The sequence below is a fragment of the Dendrobium catenatum genome, unplaced genomic scaffold, assembly GCF_001605985.2.
Source record: "Dendrobium catenatum unplaced genomic scaffold, ASM160598v2 original_scaffold_280350, whole genome shotgun sequence".
Lineage (NCBI taxonomy): Eukaryota > Viridiplantae > Streptophyta > Magnoliopsida > Asparagales > Orchidaceae > Dendrobium > Dendrobium catenatum.
In genome coordinates, this window is record NW_021598742.1 from 43,114 (window position 1) to 63,729 (window position 20,616).

The following is a 20,616-nucleotide window of genomic DNA, read 5'->3' on the forward strand; positions in this document are numbered from 1 at the left end:
TGTGTGGTCGACAGGTTTGGGATCTTGATTTTCCTGATCTTGATTCGGCTGAGAGGAGTCGGATGATGGAGATTCAAGAAAAGTCTTGAATCCATTGGCCTTGAAGAGCTTGACGATATGATTTCTCCATATCGGATAATTTTTCGATGAGAGTTGATGGGGAACGAGCATCTTGAGATTTGAAATGATGAATTTGAGAGAAGGGTAAAGAACGAATTTCGCAGACGGAGCGACTGTGGTGGCTACTGTTATCGACGATATTGACGCCGAGGTTGCCATGAGAAATTTGGCCGGAGGTTCAACCCGCTACTGATACCATGTAGAAGTTGATGGTGCCGGAGAGTAGATGGTGTCGAACCATCGACGACAGTGGAAGAAAAAGAAAGAGAACACTACAGGAAAATCACCCATTTTCGACGGCATTTTCCGGTTGATAATGAGCCTTTTCCATCGGTTTTGTAATTTAGCGGCGGTTTTCCGGCGGTTAAAATTCCGCCGGTAAAAAACGCGCCGGAAAATAAATTTCGGCGATTTTTTCCGGCGGCAAATTATTCCGGCGGGCTTAAACAGCCAGTCAAATTAAAAAAAAAAATCCCGCGCTCCGGCCAGCCACCACGCTCCCGCGCTGCCAGAGCCTTGCTCGTCACCCCGATCCCACGTGCTGGCACCTAAGAAGAGATTTATGAGTAACTCATTTCATTGAAAATTCCGCCAGAATGGGTGATTTTCCTGAAGTGGAAGAGCAGAGAAACTTATTTCATTGAAATTACATTGCCTAAGTACATACACATATAAATAGACAATGGCAGGTGTGAGACACACGTGTACATTTGTCATTGGACAACAAGAATAAGGTTTACATAGGATTAATACTAATATGATTTATTGAGGTTGTAATAGGATCTATTAGGTCCATATCCATTAAAATGGAACATGTGTTAAATATATATGAGACACCTAAGAAGAGATGTACGAGTATACGGGAGTTACGTGACCCTTTATGCTTCCCCCCGAGGCCCTGACCCTTAACTTTTCCCTTAAAATAAGATGACTTTAATTTTTTGATAATATATTTGTTATCATAAAGCTCTTTTTTTTACTTATGTTGTTGAAATTATTTTTCACAATTTATTTTTATTATATTAATTAAATAAATTATTCAATTATTTGGACGAGCATCTTTTATAATTATAAGGAAGCACATTTTTCAAAATTATATATTGCTAACACAATTGTAATCATTTTAACATGGTCAAATCTTATAATTTGAGCCATTCTCAATTAAAAAAAAATTACGTCATATATTGAGCTTCCTCATAACTATTATATAATATATATATAGTTCACTCTCTCTGCCCAAGAATAACAATCTTTCAATGTTTTAATAATTAAATCTATGACAAATTTGATATATAATTCCTAAGAGCATACTGCAATGATAAGAATATTCTCAATTTTTGAATATGTTTATTTGGTACAACAATGATGAGTGATATATATATATATTATATATATGATATATTATATATATATATAATAATTATACTATATATATTATATATATATATATATATATTATTATTATATATATATATATTATTATATATATATATATATATATATATATATAAATATATATATATATATATATATATTGTGTTATATGCTTATAAAACTATATCAATCGACTTGTATTTTTTATAGTCAATGGGTAGCTTATGGTGTTTTATTTATTGGAACTCCAAGATATTTTTCGGTTTTGAAATTGTGTATATAATATTTTCTTGTAATGCTATGACGTAAAATTTTCTCCTTGTTATCATAAAAACTTAAGTATGCAATAATTTTGTTGTCTAACATATATAGTATTCTAGGAACATTTGTTCAAATGGATAACATAAGTAAAACCCATAATAGAGGATCTTCTCACTCTAATACTCATTAATTCAAAAATCAATCTCATTGTCAACCCAACCGGATATGTCTTATTGTGTTGAGCTATAATATACAAATCCCAAAATTTAATTTTGAAAATATTTTATATTCACTTTCAATATACATTTTAAACAAACAACATTCTACCGACCTACTAAAACATCTAAAGTACTAAAAATATACTCATCCATAAAATATATTTCATTTCTTGCTTAAGCATGTGCAAATATGCAACATCCAGTGATGGTGTGAGTGGGTTGAGCATAGAGGAGACTGATGTTACATGTATTGGTGAGTGGCAAGCTTGGGAGGATGTTATGTGGTTGGAACACATGGGTTCACATATTGATTGCTATCAAGTGTGAGAGTGGAGCAATATTAGCTTGAGCGAAAGGTGCCCAAGTGCATTGACCAACTATTAAGTGTAAATTTTATAATATTTTACTATTTTCAATATTGATAAAATTATTATTTTTCATTGATGTTGTGCAAGAAGGTCTAAAAAAAAAAGGGAAAATATTCATAAGTCTTGAACCAACGCCGAAAAGCTCCAACTACCATAATGTCTTAGTGTCAAATCAAAAAATTGCAGCACCGGAGCCTCGAAAACAATGTCAATTAATTCAGAGCCTTGATGGAGCCAAGGCCAACGTTGTAGCACTTTACAATTTTATAGCGCAAGTATTCAACATCACATCCTAGAAGACTCAGGGATTTGGGCATCGGTGCACCAAACTTTACAATGTCATAGAGTCGAATTGCACATTCAAGTGCCATAGTGCTCAACTTTTTTCACATCGCATGTGAATAGTTGTCGAAATGAGGAACAACCTTGACTTAACCAAAAGATGGGTTGATTTAGCCAATTGATGTGTTAGGTTAATCCAACACCGCAACATAGCCCACTTAGTAGTGCTGAGGTGCTAGTTCATTTTGTAATATAGTGGCGCCACTATGTTGAGCGGTGTAGCTCCCGAGTCCATTTTTGTCCAAGTATAAATAGTTTTTCAGTTGTTTAACTGAGAGATATGTCAGAATTTTGTTGGGTCCGTCATTTTTAGTGGGTATTGAGTGCTGAAGTGTAGTGCCCTTTTAGAGAGAAAATGATACTTCATTTGAGAAATCGTCATCCTACCTATTTGTAAGCAATCAAACATTTGGAGGAAGAAGTGTAGAGAGTGTATTATACAATCCAAGTGATATTTGATTTCACTTATGCTCTTATACTTTCTCTTATATGCAATCAATGAATTTTGATTTGATCTTTTTTATCACCAAGGCTATATAATTTTTTAATTTCGAGCTAATGATGTGAATTGTTTGTAAATACTAATGTAAACTCTTGCGCTTTGAATGACTAATTAATATTTTCAATATCACCCATTCTTAATTTCTTAATGCATATAATGACCATGTGTTTAGTTAAAATTCGGTGTAATATATTACCTCGATAGAGCAATATTGAAATAATTTGGAGTGTTGGAATGAAGCTTTTGCATGCTTGACATATGATGTTTAGAGTTCTAGGTTCTATAGATATACAAAATTGTATGAAGGTCAGAAACCTCCCTTTACACCTTTACAAACTCAGTAGAGATGCAGGGATGTATATGCTCTGATCCGTAACAAACATATATGAGTCTACTTGTGAAAAGTTAGGCAATTCACAACCAGTATCCCAAAATATGTAATCAAATGGTATCTTATCTTCTTCTTTTTTTGTATTCACTAGCAGAGATAATCTCAACCCTACTTTTTTATTCAATAAGATAAGCATTGTAGCTATAACGCATTAGTAGTTCATTTGCATGTTAGTAGAACATTTTCTCATGAAATTGATACTCTCAATCACTTTATTACTTGATCGACACATACACTTACATATTTATTGGGTATTACATATCAAAGATAATCTAAGCATATTTCAACCTATTGTATAAACATAATTCACACACCCATGTAACCCATCAGCAACAAGGATAATTAAGGAAGATGATCGCAGTACTGACGACATGGGAACATGAAAAGTTGAGATCATATACATTATAGTAGTGGCAATCACAATGTTAGAGATATTGTCATTTCATGTGTGCAATTTTCTATCTAGTCAATGAGGTGGTGTTGGGAAAAATTAGAGAGAAAAATGATCAAGGAGGGGCATGTGTGTAATGAAAGTTTTTAAGTTAATTTTTAAATAAATAAATTAATCATTATTTTACATTATTTATAATTTAATATATATTTTCCTTTACGGACTGTTGAGACACATATGTAGGAATTTTTATTTGGTTCGGTTGACCGGATGCAAGAAGCATCCGGTCGTAGGCAAAAAAAATGCGGTACCGAGGTGTACCGAGTTTTTCAAAAAACTCGGTACACCTCGGTACCGAGTTTTTTTTTGCCTACGACCGGATGCTTCTCTGCATCCGGTCGGAGGACGTAATAATTGTTCCATATGTAGAGTTAAATGACATTCATTTAGATGTTATTCTCAAAGGCATACTTAAACTACCTACTATTTCATAAGTTTAGTCTTTTAAAACTCTAAGTAATCTTAAATCTTATAAATCATTCCATGAAAGTCATAAACAACCTTATACGTACTACATTGAAATCCACAATTTATACATTTTAAATCATTCTAAGATATGCCAAAACCAGTTTTATCACCTAAATTTTCAATTTCACCACATTAAAGGACTGAGCCTAAATATAAAACTCAACTTATCCAAAGATCGAAAGTATACTCTTAACTAAAATGGATTAGAGATCTCTTATCTATTTTGAAATTCAAAGGCTAAGCATAACAGAAAAAAATTGAACCCTAAATTGGCTAATTCACCACTTAAAGGTTTGAAGGTCGAATCAAAATATAAAAATTCGATATCTTAAGAAAAAAAAAAGTGGTACGCCTTACAAACTAAAAGCAAGTTTATAAAACCATAATTCTTTTGTACACCAAATGTTGAATTCTCTTGATTCATTATGCCTTAACAACTAGGTTAAGACTTTTAAGGACATATGAGGGTTGCACCTAAACATACAGCTCAATAAATCTAATGATCAAACTTACTATAAATATAATGATCAAACTTGTCGCGACGCCACCATGCTGGGCACTATGGCGCATGTGTCTGTTTTTGTACAAACGCCACCATGCTGGGCACTATGGCGCATGTGTCTGTTTTTGTACAAGTATAAATAGTTTTTTAGTTCGTTTAAGTAGTTTTTTAGTTCGTTTAAGTGAGAGTACTAATTCATAGTTTTATTGACTCCTATAATTTTTAGTGAGTATTGAGTGTTAAAGTATAGTGCCCTCTGAGAGTCAAGTTAAGGAGCTAAAAGAGAAAAAGATACTTCTTGGAGATCATCAACCTATCTATTTGTAAGCAATCAGACATTTGGAGTGCAAAGAGTATATTATACTATCATAATGATATTTGATTTCACTTATGCTCTTATAATTTCTCTTATATGCATGCAATGAATTTTGATTTGATTTTTTGCATTTTCATGACTAGCTGGTCATAGTTTATTGTACTTTGAATGAATAATAAATGTTTTCAATATCTCACATTATTAATATAATACATATAATGGTTGTATTTGTATTTAAATTCAGTATGATATATTAAAATAACAGAAAATATTAAAAAATTTAAGAGTGTTGGAATAAAACTTTTCATGCTTCCAAAAGGCAGTAGCCTTGGAATGATGAGGAGGTTTCCAAGGAGAGGAATAGTATTTGAAAATCCAAGTCGCCAAAGGGGAAGGCCTATTATACAATCTATGTATAAAGGAACAATTATAGCTGTAAATAAGAGCATTAATACTAGAAATGCCAATGCCACCCTTACATTTTGGTTTGCAGATATTATCCCAGCTAATCATATGCAGCTTTTTCCCCACCGAAGCATCACCAAAAAGCAGGAATTTAGAGGCCAGTTTCCTGAAAATTTTAAAAACCGCTTTGGGTATAATAGCTCCCCTGATCCAATATGCAATAGAATTCAGCATAGTAAACTTAAGGTATTGCAATCTCCCCGCCATGGATAGCAATTTAGCATTCCAGCCAGAAAATTTCCCCATGATTTTATCAGTAAGAGGAGCAATATCAAAAAGCTTCAGTTTTTTGAAAGAAATGGGGATACCCAGGTAAGAGATGGATTCCTTTTGAGTAAGATTGAGTGAGTTGCAGATGTTGGGACCGTTGGGGATGTGCTTGGGAAGCAACAAAGAGCTTTTATCCATGTTTATGTGAAGACCCGAGGCTTCAGAAAAGGTGTTTAATATCCTCATTAAATTGGCACAATTGTTGGGAGTAGCTTCTCCTAGAATCAGCAAGTCATCAGCGTAGAGAAGATGGCTAATGTTAAATTCCTTATAATGCACACCTTTAAATATATTATCATCCAAGATAGACGAAAGAGCGTCCATAGCAATACAGAAGAGGAAAGGACTCAGAGGGCAGCCCTGCCTGAGCCCGGCCGTGGATGGGATGTAACCTTCAAGGGCACCTTTGATGACTATAGAGAAATTGACATTTGTAATACATTGCTTAATCCAAAGAATAAATTGCTCATGAAAACCTTTTTGGTGTAATCTAGAAAGAATGAATTCCCGAGATATAGTATCAAAAGCTAGCTTTCCGAATGTCAAATTTGGCACAGAAAATATTCTTTTTCCCCTTGGCAGTATAAGAAAGCAACTCTTGAGCAAGAATAATATGATCAGTGGAAATTCTAGAGTGGATGAAACCAGTTTGATTATTCTTCACAATGAGAGGCATGATAGGTTTAAGCCTATTAGTGATGACTTTAGATATGATTTTGTAAATAACATTACATAAGGCTATAGGTCTAAAGTCATTAAAAGAGATGGTATGTTTGGATTTGGGAATCAAAGCAAGAGCAGTGGCTTTAATACCCTTAGGCATACTGTTCGTAACAAAAAATGATTGGACAGCTTTGCAAACCTTGGGGCCAATGATGTGCCAGCATCTTTTGAAGAAGTGAAAATTATAGCCATCAGGACCCGGGGAAGAATTAGCCTTGCGCCATCAAACACAACCTTCCTAATTTCATCATCAGAAATTGGAATGATAAGTTCATCTGCAATGTGAGGCTGTAAGACATAGCCAGAAGGAAAGAGGTTAATGTTTAAATTCTCAATCAAAGGGGGATTGAAGAGATCCTGGTAATGATTAAGAATAGCAGTGATAGAGTCTTCCCTCACTCCATAAGAAGAAGAGCTGAGATTGATTGCAGCGTTGCTAGAAGCTTTACGCCTCCTAATTTTGTCGTATAAGAACTTTAAATCATCTTCCCCGTGGCTGAGCCAAGATGATTTAGCTCTCTGAATAATCCAGGACGCATTGAGGGACGTGAAATTAGTAATACGAGAGCTAATTTCTTTCAATCTGTGGTTAAGGACCACATTGGATGGATTATGGGCAATCTGCTGCAAGCAGTGGGATTGATGCCGATGAAGGGAGTCCAAATATTCTTGGATGGCTTTAGCATTAGACCAAGATTCAGATTTAATCCTGCCTTTCAACACACGCAACTTGTAGCACAGATCAGCCAAGGGGCTACCAGCTTGATCAAGAGAGAAGACATCAAGCAAAATATTCCAGTAGGCATCAAGAGAGGTCAAGTAATTCTTAAAGAGGAATCTGTGGGGGGAAGGTGTAGATGCTCGGGAGTGAAGGATAAGGGGACAATGGTCAGAAGATGAAGGAGCTTGCACAGAATAAAAGGTCTCAGGATAAACCGAAGACCAAAAAGAATTGATCATGCAACGGTCTAATTTGATGTGTATGGGGTTGGTAGTTTGCTGATTAAACCAAGTGAAAGGATTTCCAACAGAATGAAGGTCCTCCAGGTTTGCATCGAAAAGAGCAGAATTCAGCTCACCTAAATTACAGTGAGACAGCACTTGACCACCCAATTTATCGGAGGCAAAACGACAACAATTCAAGTCTCCCATTAGGATCCAAGGATTAGATATCCTAGAAGCACAGCTTCTAATCTGATCCCAGAGAGCAGCACGGCCAATTCTGTCATTCTCTGCATAAATGACAGATAAAGTAAATGGAGAGAAGTAAGAACCAGACATAGTTCCAGTGATGATTTGAGAAGTGATAATCTCAGGTTTGAAGCAAGCTTTAGTAGAATTCCACTTTATCCATATCCGACCAGGAGTGGCCAGATTGAAGTTGTGACAATCTTGTTCCAGAGGGAAGAGGACATGAGAATCATGAAAGAAGGGGTTGAGAAGAGAAGTAGGATTAATCCTAGTTTCCAAAACACAGAGCATATCCAGCTTATGGGCAGAAATAAAATTCTTACAGCAAAATACTTTTTCCGGGCTGTTGAAGCCCCTGATGTTCCAACAAGCAATGTTGGGTAAGGACATTATTGTTGATTGGAGGCAAGGGTCTTTTTGGCTTGCTTCCCCTTAGCATTTTTGTTTTGTTTGCCCGACTGCAAGATTGGCTTCTCCTTATCCTTGTCTTTCTCTTTAACCCTGGAAGCAGTATCAGTATCCAGAGAAGAGTCATCCGCATTATCTACTTGGTCATCAGAGAGAAGTTGAAGGGCATCAAATCTGTTGGGTGAAAGAGTCTTAGGTGTAGGCGGCTTAAAAGAAGGCAATGTGGACGAAGAAGAGGAGGTGGAATTCTCATGAGGAGAATTGAGGTTTGGAATGTTGATAGCAGGGGGGCTTGTGAAGTGGTGGATGTGGAGGTAAGATTTTGTAGTATTAGAATCCGAATTTAAATTGTGGGTAGAAGCCACAACCTGTTGAGCTCATATTGTATTTTTAAACTGAAAACGTCATCTTCAATCGAGATGGGGATCGATCTCCTCAGGATAAGTAGTCGATGCATCAACTTGAATGCATACCCGGGCAAAGGTCAGACGAGTTTTTTGTGCTATTAACGCATCTAAGGCTAGGGGGATGCCGATTTTGCTAGCAATACGAGATATGCCCTCAGAATTCCAGCAGACGAGAGGTAAATCCAGAATTTTTACCCAAATAGGAATCAAAGTGAAATTTTCACGCTTTGGCCTGAATTTGGGGGACCATTTTTGAAGTAGAAAAGGCCTCCCAAGGAAGAACCACACCCATTTAGACCAAGCCATCTCATAGTCTTCCGCAGTGGAAAAACGGAGAAGGAAGAAGCCATCTGAAAGAGAGAGGAGCTGCAACGACCCCTTAAGAGTCCAGGACTTACGAATAGCTCCAAGGAGAGACTCATAGTAAGGTCGTCGGCCTATGAAATAGCCCACCAAGCAAAGATTCCAGTTTTCGGCCCCTTTAACCAAACATTCCCCAGCAAAAGGGATGATGTCTGGTTCAAGCGGTAGAAAAGAAAGAGGGAGGTCCTTAGAGATAGGAACCGAATCTATAACAATATTCTTCCAAACACGGGAAGGCGATGAAGAAGGAGGTCTTCCAGCAAGCCCAGAGAGCGGGGGAAAGTGAAGGTCAGAAGCAGCCTCCATTTGCAAGAAGATCGTGAGGGAGTCCTCCGGCAGGGGCCGGAGGAGAGGGGAGAAGGAGGCAGACCCAAAAGTTGGCGGCGGCGGGAGCTAACCCTAGCAGAGCCTCCAAAAAAAAATCCCTTTCTAGGATTGAGAAATTTCATTTCACTGCCTCTTCTACTAAGAAGAAGCCATCTATATGTTTTACTGCCTCTTCTACTAAAGCTCGCTGGACTTTTAAGATTTCCCCTTCCTCTCCCTGCTCTTTCATTTGGGATGCCTGGTGCAACACTCATTGTTTGGTGCAATTATGCCCGGAATTAGCTAATTTTGAGGACCATGCCGTTAGCAATTTCATTTCACCTGGTGGGGAATGGATCATTCCCGTTCCTTTTTCTGTTGTGATTCAAAATGAAATCTACAGGGTCATTATTTGGGAGAACTCTGATTGCATTGCCTGGGCTAATTTGGGTAAATTTCTTTTCAAAAACTTGGTCTCTGATTATTATATCTCTGTTCCTGATTGTAACTGGATGAATTTCATATGGCACAAAAGACATTCTCTGCGTTTCTCACTGTTTACCTGGTTAGCTTTGGTGGGAGGGCTTAAAACTGCTGAGGAACTCAAACGTAGGAACATTATCATGGATTCGTCTTGCCCTTTATGTTCTGCTGGTGCTGAGAGTGTTAATCATTTTTTTTTCGATTGCAATTATACTCACTCTATCATCATCACGCTCATTCCGGAGGTTGCTTCTTTTTACTTTAGACCAAACCTGCTGCATACATTCGACTGGGTTAATGAAAACCCAACCCTATCTTCCCAGCACAAATACATCCTCTTCATCACCATATGTTGCACTGTTTACTATACTTGGCGAGAAAAGAATGAGAGGAGGTTTGCTTCCTCTGCCTCTAGTGTTTCGACTACTAAAATCAAGATTAAGAATGCCATTTTATGTAAAATTTCTAAATGGTGTGATGATGAAATTCTGCGGAGATTTACGAATTAGCTGCTCTGTTTTCTGGTGGTGGCATTGGCATTGGGACACTTGCTGCTGCAGTCGATGCTTATTTTACAGATCGGATGTCACCTGCTATCATTTACTCTACAGACCGGATGTCACCTGTTATCATTTTCTGGTCTTCCTGGACAATGATGAACTCCCTTTTTTCCTTGGATGGCCTATGGGGCAACCAGGGAATAGCTGGCCTATGGGGCAACCAGGGAATAGCTGCTTCGATCGTTCTTTTAATTATTCTAAGTCCAAGTTTTCTTTGACCTGGGAGTTTTTTCGGGAGTACAAAGCCTATTTTTTATCAGATTAAGCTGATGTATTTTGTGGGGCTCTCCCCTTTTCACTTCTGCCATTTTGTTTTGTTAGGCAGATTTTCTTTTTGGTATAGTTCCTGTTTTATTCTATTAAGCAGCTGGAACTGTTAGGTTTTTGTTGACATCTACTGGAAGGTTGTGATGGATGTCAATATTTACAGTTTTCTTTTACAGTTAATGCAATATTTGGACTACGATCCCTAATTTTCCCAAAAAAAAAAACTTTTCATGCTTGTCATATGTTTTTTAGAGTTGTAGATTCTATGGAGATAGAAAAATCGTAAGAAGTTCATAAACCTCCTTTTACATCCCTACCAAATTTGATAAAAATTTAGGTACGTCTATATTCTGCCCTATATCAAACATAGAAGAACCTATTTGTAAATACTTAACTAATTCATAGCAATTAATAATGGTAAAAAAAAAGGCAATTAATAATGTCTAAAATATTTAATCATCGGATATCTTTTGTATATCCTAACAAGATATAATCTCATAACAATATATAATCTCAACTCTTATCTTAAAATAGCTTTATAAAACAATTTCAAACGAAGCCTTCAATTTCATTTGGGACTTTCTTTTTTTGCTTCTTAATGCAACTTCCTGTTACAAAATTTTTATTTTATTTTACTAAGAAACTGCTTTAAAAAAAAATCATTTATATTTGTTTTAAGTAGTATTAGTTCTACTCGTCATGCCATAGAGCCAATTCTTCTAATTGATTTACAAGCCTGTTTATTTTAAAAGCTCAGTTTATTTAAATATATTACTAACTATAATCTACAAATCTACTTGCTACAAAAACTGCATGTACACAACTGCACAAAACCATGGCAGTAAACATGAATAGGCTACTGCAAAGAAGCCTAGACGAGCGGGCCACCCTTAACAAATTCAGTGAAAGCAAGAGCAACAAGGCCCAGCATGGCAAATCGGCCGTTCCAGATCTCCGCATCTGCTGTCATGGGCGCATTGGACCTGTCCGGCGCGTCCACGCCGCGAAATAACGGAACCAGCGAAGCTACCGAGAGCAACGCCGCCGCACCGGCGAACCATAACACGCCGCCGTTTGCGAGCTGAGCTGCCAAATCCTCTCCTCGAGCTAACTCGACTGCCATGGCCGAGACGAACCCGACCATAGCCAGCCGGCCGTTTATCCGCTCAGGGCCCGGTCCGCTGAACGACAGCGCGTCCCAGAAGGTTTTGCCCTTGGCCTGCATGTGTGAAGAACAAGAACCCATCTTTGTAAGCAAAATACGCACGTGTTATATTATTCATCTACTTTATTTAAGGAATTGATAGATTACTTTCAGTTCTTGTTTTGCTTCAGGTATCGCTTCTCGAAGGTTGAGGACTGGTCCGGATTCACCGTCGTTAGAGTTATCCTGTACGTAAAACCATAGGATCGATACATTTTCATATGATATTTAATTTCAATACCCGAGAATAAGGGCTATTATGATTGCAGAAAAATACATCATAAGGACTGCAAGATCGATCACCTTGGCCTGGCACTGGACGGCGCGGCCACCGCCGGCTGCTGTGCTGCGGCGGTGCAATGATGGTAGAGATGGTGCCTTACTTTGCATGATGAAGCCACGTGACCCGATTCCGGTCGCGTAGGACGGTGAAGCTGCGAACACTGTTGTAGCCATTTCAATTGTGGAAACTTCGAAGTGTAGAAGCTGTGGAATTGAAGAGTTTTACAGAAATTATCAGTTCAGTGGAAGAAGATCGAGGAGGCTGTGAAGAGGAAAGTAAGCAAATAGAAGAAATAAATAGAGAGCAGGAGTGAGAAGTAACGGTGGGTTGGTGTGGTTTAAAGAAAGGCCACGTCAGCTTAAAAGCTTGGCCAAGAGATTTGAGTAACGTGGATGCTGGTGCGCCACGTGACATGGGCACGTGACGTGGGTCTTCGCATGGCCAACACTTACAGGGCGCTACCGGAGTGTTCTGGAAACTACCGGTGATCTCTTGGGCTAATGGGCTTTACGGGGAGACATTTGTCAAATAGCGTTATTTGTCGTCAACATCCTCTCATAACAACCTCCCACGAAGTTTGATACACCATTTTTTTATCAGTCATCAGTCATCAGTATCCTCTCTTGACAGTTTTTGATGCACCTTTTTTTTAATCAGCCATCAATCTCTTTGAGTACATTATAAAAATATAATCGCTACTTGCTATATCATCAAAGTTCGGCATGAATCTCTAGGAAAAATCAAGTTGGAAACTTCAACAATCAAATTAGAGATCATGTCAACTTCGATTTCAACAAACTTACAGTCAAACTGAACGTCTCAGAAATACGAACCCAACGAGACCAAATTCGACTCAATCTGAGTCAAAATGGTCCAAATCAAAGACCCGAAGCGCATTTGGAAAGGTTAAAATTTTAATTTCGATTACTAAATTCTAAATAGTCGAATCGAGCAGCTCGATGAGATGAATCCAACGAGCACAAGATCACCAAATTCTGATATATAACTAAGGCACTCAAATACTTGATAAATGGTCCATGATCAAAGGATTAATTCAACATCAACCGTCCATTCAAACAATTACAAATTTACTGTGACGCCCCAAGATCTAACTTGGAAAGAATTTCAAGCAATCCATCAACAATTTACCAGAGCTATCTATAACTTCAATCAAACAGTCTAGCAAAAATCTATAACATTTATAACATCAATGTACAAGTCGATTCAACCCTCAAAAGATCATATACAATACTCAGGAGCTACACTATGAACACAAACACATGAACTGAAATCTATCCTGTCATGACTACAAAAGAATAACTATAACCAAAAAGGACAAAAACCTGGAGATTCCTGATCAACCTCAATCTCCTGCTCCCCTTACTAACCTGAAAATATTAACCACATATAATGAGCTTCAAAAAGCCCAGCAGGTCACCTAATACTACAACTGAATCAAAGCACGATACTGGAAAAATATGCATGTCAGTCAATCAAATCCATAACAGTCTATTGCACATGATCAATGAATCTAGTAATATACGAAAATCAATCAGTAGTCAATGCAGCGGTAGAAGAATCAATAAACAGTAGGAAATCAGTCGATCAGTCAAATCAATCGTATCAAATCGAATCAATCAAAATAATATCTATCTGGTCAATTAAATGCGATCGGTACGAAATCATAAAATCAACACAATACAGCCAGTCTATACTAGTCAATTGAATCAAATGCAGCAGTTCAATACAGTGTACAATAAGCGATCAATATCAATAAATTCAGTAGTATCCATTCCGACATCATGAAATCAATCACAGTATCCATATCCATATCCATACAATATCTATAACAGTAGCAATGCGCAGGTGACGAATCATAAATATCAAATGAATCGTAATGATAATAGAATCATAAATCCGCCAGTAATCTCCAACAAATAAACATATAATCCATCCGAGTCAATGCCTTACACATGCATTTCAAATACAATAGTCTTACTGAACAAATACAATCATGGCTTACAAATAATCCCATAGTGCTGTGTGAATCCATAGTGTGTTTGAATCCATACGTGGTTAATAAGAGTCGTCATCTCTATGCCGTCGGCTGCCCGTCGGCATATCAATCTCCTTATGACTCCCAAATCGTTATAATCAATGATCAATAGTTTAAGGAAAGCCCGTCGGCCCACATCCTGTAAGGTCAAGTCAATCTCCAACCAACGGTTCAACTAGGTTTTCACTTATCTTTCAGTATAATAATCAGAGTTCACATTCGTTGCTATCAATCTCATTAATCATCCAATTTCAGAAAATCTGTAGGATAAAATCGTACAAAAATTCAGCGGCATAACGCAGTATCGATTTACACAATTCTAAAATCACAAATTTACCAAATTTAATACAGAACGTGCACGACAATATTATAAAGACTTTTATTCTACTGAGCAACATCAATCATATCCTGATATTTATCTGATTTGTATCGTCGATCAAATCGCACAGAACCAAATAACCGGTAGAGAAAAACCTAGATCGTTACAAGAAAATACTCACAAACGTGTAGAAAATCATATCAATAACATATCAAAAGTTGTGCGGTGAAAGTTTCGTCAATAAAATACGGCGCGTTTTTTCGGTAACAACACAAATCTGTGCACAAACGATCAAAAACTCAACATCTTCCGAAAACAGAAATAGGATTCGGAGTCCTTACCACGAGATAAACACTTTTCCCAACAGCGGCGTCGGACGAAAAGCGCTCCGCGGCCTCCGGAAACCAGCTTTTCAATTCCTTTGCTTTCCTTCTCTTTCTCTCTCCTCAGATATTTTGTTTTATAAAAAAATGATTTTCTCTCTCATCAAATCGAGCTGATTTCCTTTTAAAACAAGTCTGATCGGCCCGGCCGATCGCCACATCGTCCAGGACGATGTGAACAAAATTCAATCGTCCAGGACGATATCTCAGAACGATAATTAATTTCTTGGACGATTTGCTCTCTGACTTGTGCCATGCTCTGATCGTCCCAGGACGATCCAAAATCGGCCTGGACGATCCACTCCAGAAAATCAGCTGTATTCACTGCACTGATCGTTCTGGACGATCTCAATATCGTCCCGGACGATCCTGGGAGGAAAATCAGATCCAGAAAGGAAAAATCAAAGGAACGAGCTCTCACATTTACTATTGATCTTTCTCCTATTTACTGGTCATGTCATTTTTAGAAAACTATAAATAGACCTCTCATTTCCCATAGAGGAGGGGATAATGAGGAAGGAAGTAAAGAAGAGAAAGAAGGCAATAAAGAGTTCTCTTGCCACTAGACTCTTCCTCGACCACCTACCGGCCACTGACCGATACAGGACTTCGGCCTGTCGCTGGATTTCTACCCAACGTTGGACTTCCACTCATCTTCGGACTTTTGCCTGGCCTGTCGCTGGACTTTTGTCGGACATCTTCTCGACGTCAAACTTTTATCCATTATTGAACTTCCTCCCATCGCCAGATTTCTACCCGACACTAGACTTCTGTCCATTATCGGACTTTTATCGAACTTCTACTCATCACTGGATTTCTACCTGACGCCGGACTTCCGTTAGTTGTCGAACTTCTGCCTGTCGCCATACTTTCATTGTCAGACTTCTGACCTCCGTTGCTAGCCGATTACGGTACTTTCGACCTCCGTTGTCGACTACAGTCTTTCCAACATCCATCATCATACATCGGTCTTTCTGACATTCGTCGCCCGTCGACTATTATCCTTTCGAAAACCGACACCCAACTACTGTCATTCCGACCTCCATCGTCCACCGACTATGGTCCTTTTGACCAAACGAACATGTCAATAGTGATTATTCCTATTCCCATCATATAGTGCACTACATTTAATGTATTTTTGTTACATCAAGCTAAGGCCTTCCCCCCAAGGAAGGGCATCATTTGTAATCAACTACAAGTACTAGTGGATTCATTCAAATTGGGCCAGGCCCCATGATTTTTCCTCTATTTAGGGTTTTTCCATATAAACAACTTGATGTCTCTTATGAATACTGCACACTCTCTTATTTGATTGTGTGCGATCTTCATACAATGCAAATATGTTAAAATTTATATTTTTCTCTACCGCCGCGAATATTCTAGGGCGCAACACTACTCTTTTTTTCAATAAAACATCAATTGATTATCTTAGAAATAATATTAATATTTTAAATAGACATTTATAACTGTAATATCCAAATTATAGAGAGATATAAATTAAATACTTTTTAGGAATTTTATTTATACAAATAAAAACTTGTGATATATAAAAATATCTCAAAAGTTGTACGTGTTATGTGACCCTTTATATTTCCCCTTAAATCCACCCTAAAATTACATATCATATTTTTATGATATTTTTTTTTTAAATATCCTTTTCGTATTTATTATTATAATTATTACTCACAATTTATATTTAGTATATTATTTTAATATCTTTGTAAGCTACTCATAAACTTATTATATGTCTAACATGGAATTTTATTTTAAATGTTAAAATAATATATTCTCTCTATTAGTGCATGAATAACAATTCTAAATGTTTTTGTAATTGAAATTTGTGCCAAATTTGATATAACTTCTACAACCATATTACAATAATAATTTTTTCTTAAATTTTTTACTTTATGCTTTATTGGGTACAACAAAAGATGTAAGTTAGCTGAGCTAGCTCACAAGTCATCTTAAATTTGGCTCTTTAATTAGCTCATGAGCTAAATTTATCAAGCCACCAGTCCAAGATGCTTGAAACTATATTTAAGTTCAGCTTGACTTGGGTCGTAAGCTTATCGATCAGACCGCTTGTTAAAATTAAAATGTATTTCAAAATAAAATTTAGAATAATATAATAAAATAAATAATAAACATTTGTAATTGTTTTTTGAGTTATGCTCAAGTTTTTCATATGAGCTTACATAATCAAACTGGGCAAAGCCTAATAATTTTCGAATAAGCCGAGTTTGAGCTCAATAAATAAACTAGAGCAATGATCGAGGTCAAAGCTCAGTAAGTGATATAAGGAATTGTTGATATACAAGCAGCCAGCTCAACTGCACTCCCACTACTCCACCTTCTTGTACTTGGTACATTTTATCGGGCAATATTGGGGTTAATTTGGTGAGCGGATTGTAGTTTTGAAGGATTGATAAAAGAGATGTAGACCATTTAGAATGTAAAGGATTGTGTTATTGATGTCTATGTGAGATTCAACTGTTGAATTATTATACATGAGTGTTTTGATTCTTGAGAGGTATTGGACATAGAAAGATCTTTCATTGTGATGTTGTGAAGTTCATTTTTAAGCTGGATTACTCTACAGCGGTTGGTGGGTTGGAGACATTTTTCTAGGGTAGGCCAAATTTCATGGTAGGTTCGTAGGTTGAGAATGCGTGGTAGAATAGATGGGGGAAATGGTAGAGTAGATGGTTGCAGCAAGGTTTTGGTCAAGGAAAATCCAACTGTTGTGATCTAGGTTATATAGAATCTCATTTGTAGAGGATGTGATATATTTTGGAGGACAATTGTTGGTTATGATTAGAAAGCCATGGAAATCATTGGTTGAGAAGATCATAAGGATTTGAAGGCGTCATATGGGATAGTTGCAATTATTCAGTTGGACATGAATAACATTTTTGATATTGGAGAGGAGGAACTTGAGTGACTAGCGTATAGATATATATTTCATTGAGAGTGTAGAGATAAGAGGGATGGTTGTTGAGGCAGAGAGAGACTCACCCATCTGATCTAAGGTGTTGATGTTGGTACTATTACACTTGCATCTATGATACCATGAAGGAATATTAGGTACTGATTTTACTTATAGAGAAGATTTGATAGACATAATAGAAAATGAAAAATATTTTGTTGAATACAATGTATGCATATTATTTTAAAATAATGGAGATTACTTGTTTATAGAGCATTTAATAACATAACAAAGGGAGACGTTATGTGCTTAGTAAGTGGTGTGATGTAGTAATAATTAAAGCTATACTAAGTGAAGGGAGGAGGAGTAGTGAGAATACAATTGAGCTGGATGCTTGCATATCAAAGATTTCTTATATATGAGTAGTTTATCATATATCTAATGTCCAACCTCCACCTTTTCATATACTTTCCCCTCCCATTCAACCTCTTCTTTTTCAATCCTCCACCATAACCACACCTCTTAAATCTCCACCACTTCCAGATTTTGATTCTCCACAAACGTCCAACACTCCAATCCCCTCCACCAGCCTCTCTACTTCAAATTCAACATTCTCTTCTCCACCACTTCCTCCAAATGCCTCACTACATCCAATGCAAACCCATTTTCAAAGCATGCTCTCTCAAACCCAAAGACATAATTAATCTATCTGCTCTTTTGAAATCCACCTTCACTCTGCCATGTTGCTCCCAAGCCCAACAATCATCTGAATGGCACCATTCTATGTCACGAGAATTGGAAGCCCTTCAACTCCAAGGAACATGGTCCTTTGTTCCACCACGTTCCAACCAACCCGTCCTTGGCTTTCGTTGGATATTCAAAACCAAACTCAAACTCAATGGCTCTCTTGATCACCACAAAGCATATCTCGTGGATCAAAGTTTCAATTAAGAGTATGTAATAAGCTTCTCCGACATATTTAGTCTGGTAGCAAAAATGCAAATCATTCATATTATTCTCACCATTGCTCTATATCACAAATGGTCAGTTTGTCAATTAGACATGCCTAATGCATTTCTCAATGGCAACCTCACCGACATCATTTACATGAAACAACCTCCGGCTTCACTGACTCCTAACATCCAACATATGTATATAAAATCTGCAAAGCCATCTACAACCTCAAATAAGCTCCTCGTTAGTGGTTTCAAATCTTATCCAACTTTTTATTAAACCATAGCTTCCATCTCAACCACTCAGATCCCTCCCTCATCACCAAACATATTACCACCACCTCAATCTTTCTCCTCTATGATGATGACATTCTCATAACCGGTAATCACCAACAAACATACAAATGAATATTTCTTTAGTAGAAACTAAACTAGCTTAGTTCAATTAGACATATACTCGATTATATTTGACTCATTTACACCCTTAGGTACAACTAAGATAGCAATATAATTCTATTATGTTATATAAAACTGGGAGCTACCGTCTATATATTTCTATAGTATTTAACATAATGTAATAATATAGAAATGAATATTTAAGTTATTTTTACATAAATTAAAAATTTCTAAAATACAAATCAAATTGTATCATAAAGATTGTTTTCATTTAATAGGTTGGTATCAAACCAATAAATATGATAAAAGAATATTCTTATTTTATGTACTAAGAAATAATATAATTAAAATTTTATTTGGAAGAAAATTATAATTATTTTTTAATATAAATTTTAAATTTTTTGTACTAAAATTTATTTTAAAAAATAATAAAAAAATTGTCCACTTTAACCCTAAATGGAATCGCACCGACACGATTATTTCTGAAGACATATCATCCAGTCCCGTCGATCCATATCTAACCCGTCATCTAACCTAGAACTGAAGTCTGATGCTGGTTGGCGTTTCGCGGGAGAGGTATTTGCATCTCCGTCTATACCTGTAGGCCTGAGAATGGCGCAATTAGAAGACGCTCTGAGAATCCGCCATTTCCGTCGTCTCCCCTCCTCCGAAGAATTCTCTGCCGAGATCGAACCCTCTAACGTACCTGCCGTACGTGAAACTGGGGATTCCAACATCCCTTTCATCGCCCTTCTTCGCACATCTAGATCGATTTGTATATTTCCCTAGTGTGCTTCACCTGCATCCTTGTGCTAACTTTCGCTTTTTTTCTTCTATTTCTTCTCGTTCATGGTAGGTGTTCTATGGCGCTATCAAAGGATGGGAAGCGATCAGCAAGTGGAACCCTTCCAAGGGGGGCCTCGATTATTTGCAGGTTTATTCCTTGTCGCACCATTTTGATTTGCATTTTTTTTAATACTTTTTGGGTGATTTTTGTTTGATGATGATATATTTTATGCCTGTTCAGTTTTGTGGGATAGACTTCCAGTGTTTGGTATGAATTATCAGTTTTTAACTGGTGTCAAACCTTATTTTAATTTGGTTACATGACACATGATTAGAAGTTAGAATTAGGTACATTACAATTATCTTCCCACAAATCAAGCTAAGTTTAACTAAATGCTCCCTCGAGATGGAGCTCCAATATAAGAGGATAATCTTGATGCTTAAATAGACAAGTGAGTGCCTTTGGCAAAACATGAGCCACATAAAGGGAACCTTTTTGTACTTGGCCCGTTGGCCGTGGTTAAAATAAATCAAATTCCACATGTATCATTCAC

The 20,616-nt window shown here is 36.9% G+C and overlaps 3 protein-coding genes across 6 annotated transcripts in view; 1 reads left to right on the top strand and 2 right to left on the bottom strand.

Annotated features, from left to right (window-relative positions):
* Positions 1-5,054: 5,054 nt before the first annotated feature.
* LOC110093681 lies at positions 5,055-8,352 on the bottom strand. Its single transcript, XM_020818647.1, has 3 exons — positions 6,911-8,352; positions 5,793-6,538; positions 5,055-5,116 (listed from the first exon to the last, which is right to left on the bottom strand). Exons 1-3 carry the CDS (start codon positions 8,350-8,352, stop codon positions 5,055-5,057), a joined length of 2,250 nt encoding a protein of 749 aa, XP_020674306.1.
* A 3,143-nt stretch (positions 8,353-11,495) lies between these two features.
* LOC110093695 (early light-induced protein 1, chloroplastic-like) lies at positions 11,496-12,520 on the bottom strand. The gene is made up of 3 exons (XM_020818668.2): positions 12,264-12,520; positions 12,069-12,146; positions 11,496-11,975 (listed from the first exon to the last, which is right to left on the bottom strand). The coding sequence occupies exons 1-3, from the start codon at positions 12,414-12,416 to the stop codon at positions 11,628-11,630; spliced, it is 579 nt and encodes a 192-aa protein (XP_020674327.1). The 5' UTR covers positions 12,417-12,520; the 3' UTR covers positions 11,496-11,627.
* A 7,266-nt stretch (positions 12,521-19,786) lies between these two features.
* Positions 19,787-20,616, top strand: part of LOC110093688 (hypoxia-inducible factor 1-alpha inhibitor) — a 67,153-nt gene continuing 66,323 nt past the window's right edge. For all 4 annotated transcript variants that reach the window (XM_020818655.2, XM_028692795.1, XM_028692794.1 and 1 more), the window contains exons 1-2: positions 19,787-19,987; positions 20,133-20,210. In XM_020818655.2, coding sequence (XP_020674314.2) covers positions 19,889-19,987; positions 20,133-20,210 — 177 coding nt within the window. In that variant the 5' untranslated portion in view covers positions 19,787-19,888. The remainder of the gene's footprint in view (positions 19,988-20,132; positions 20,211-20,616) is intronic.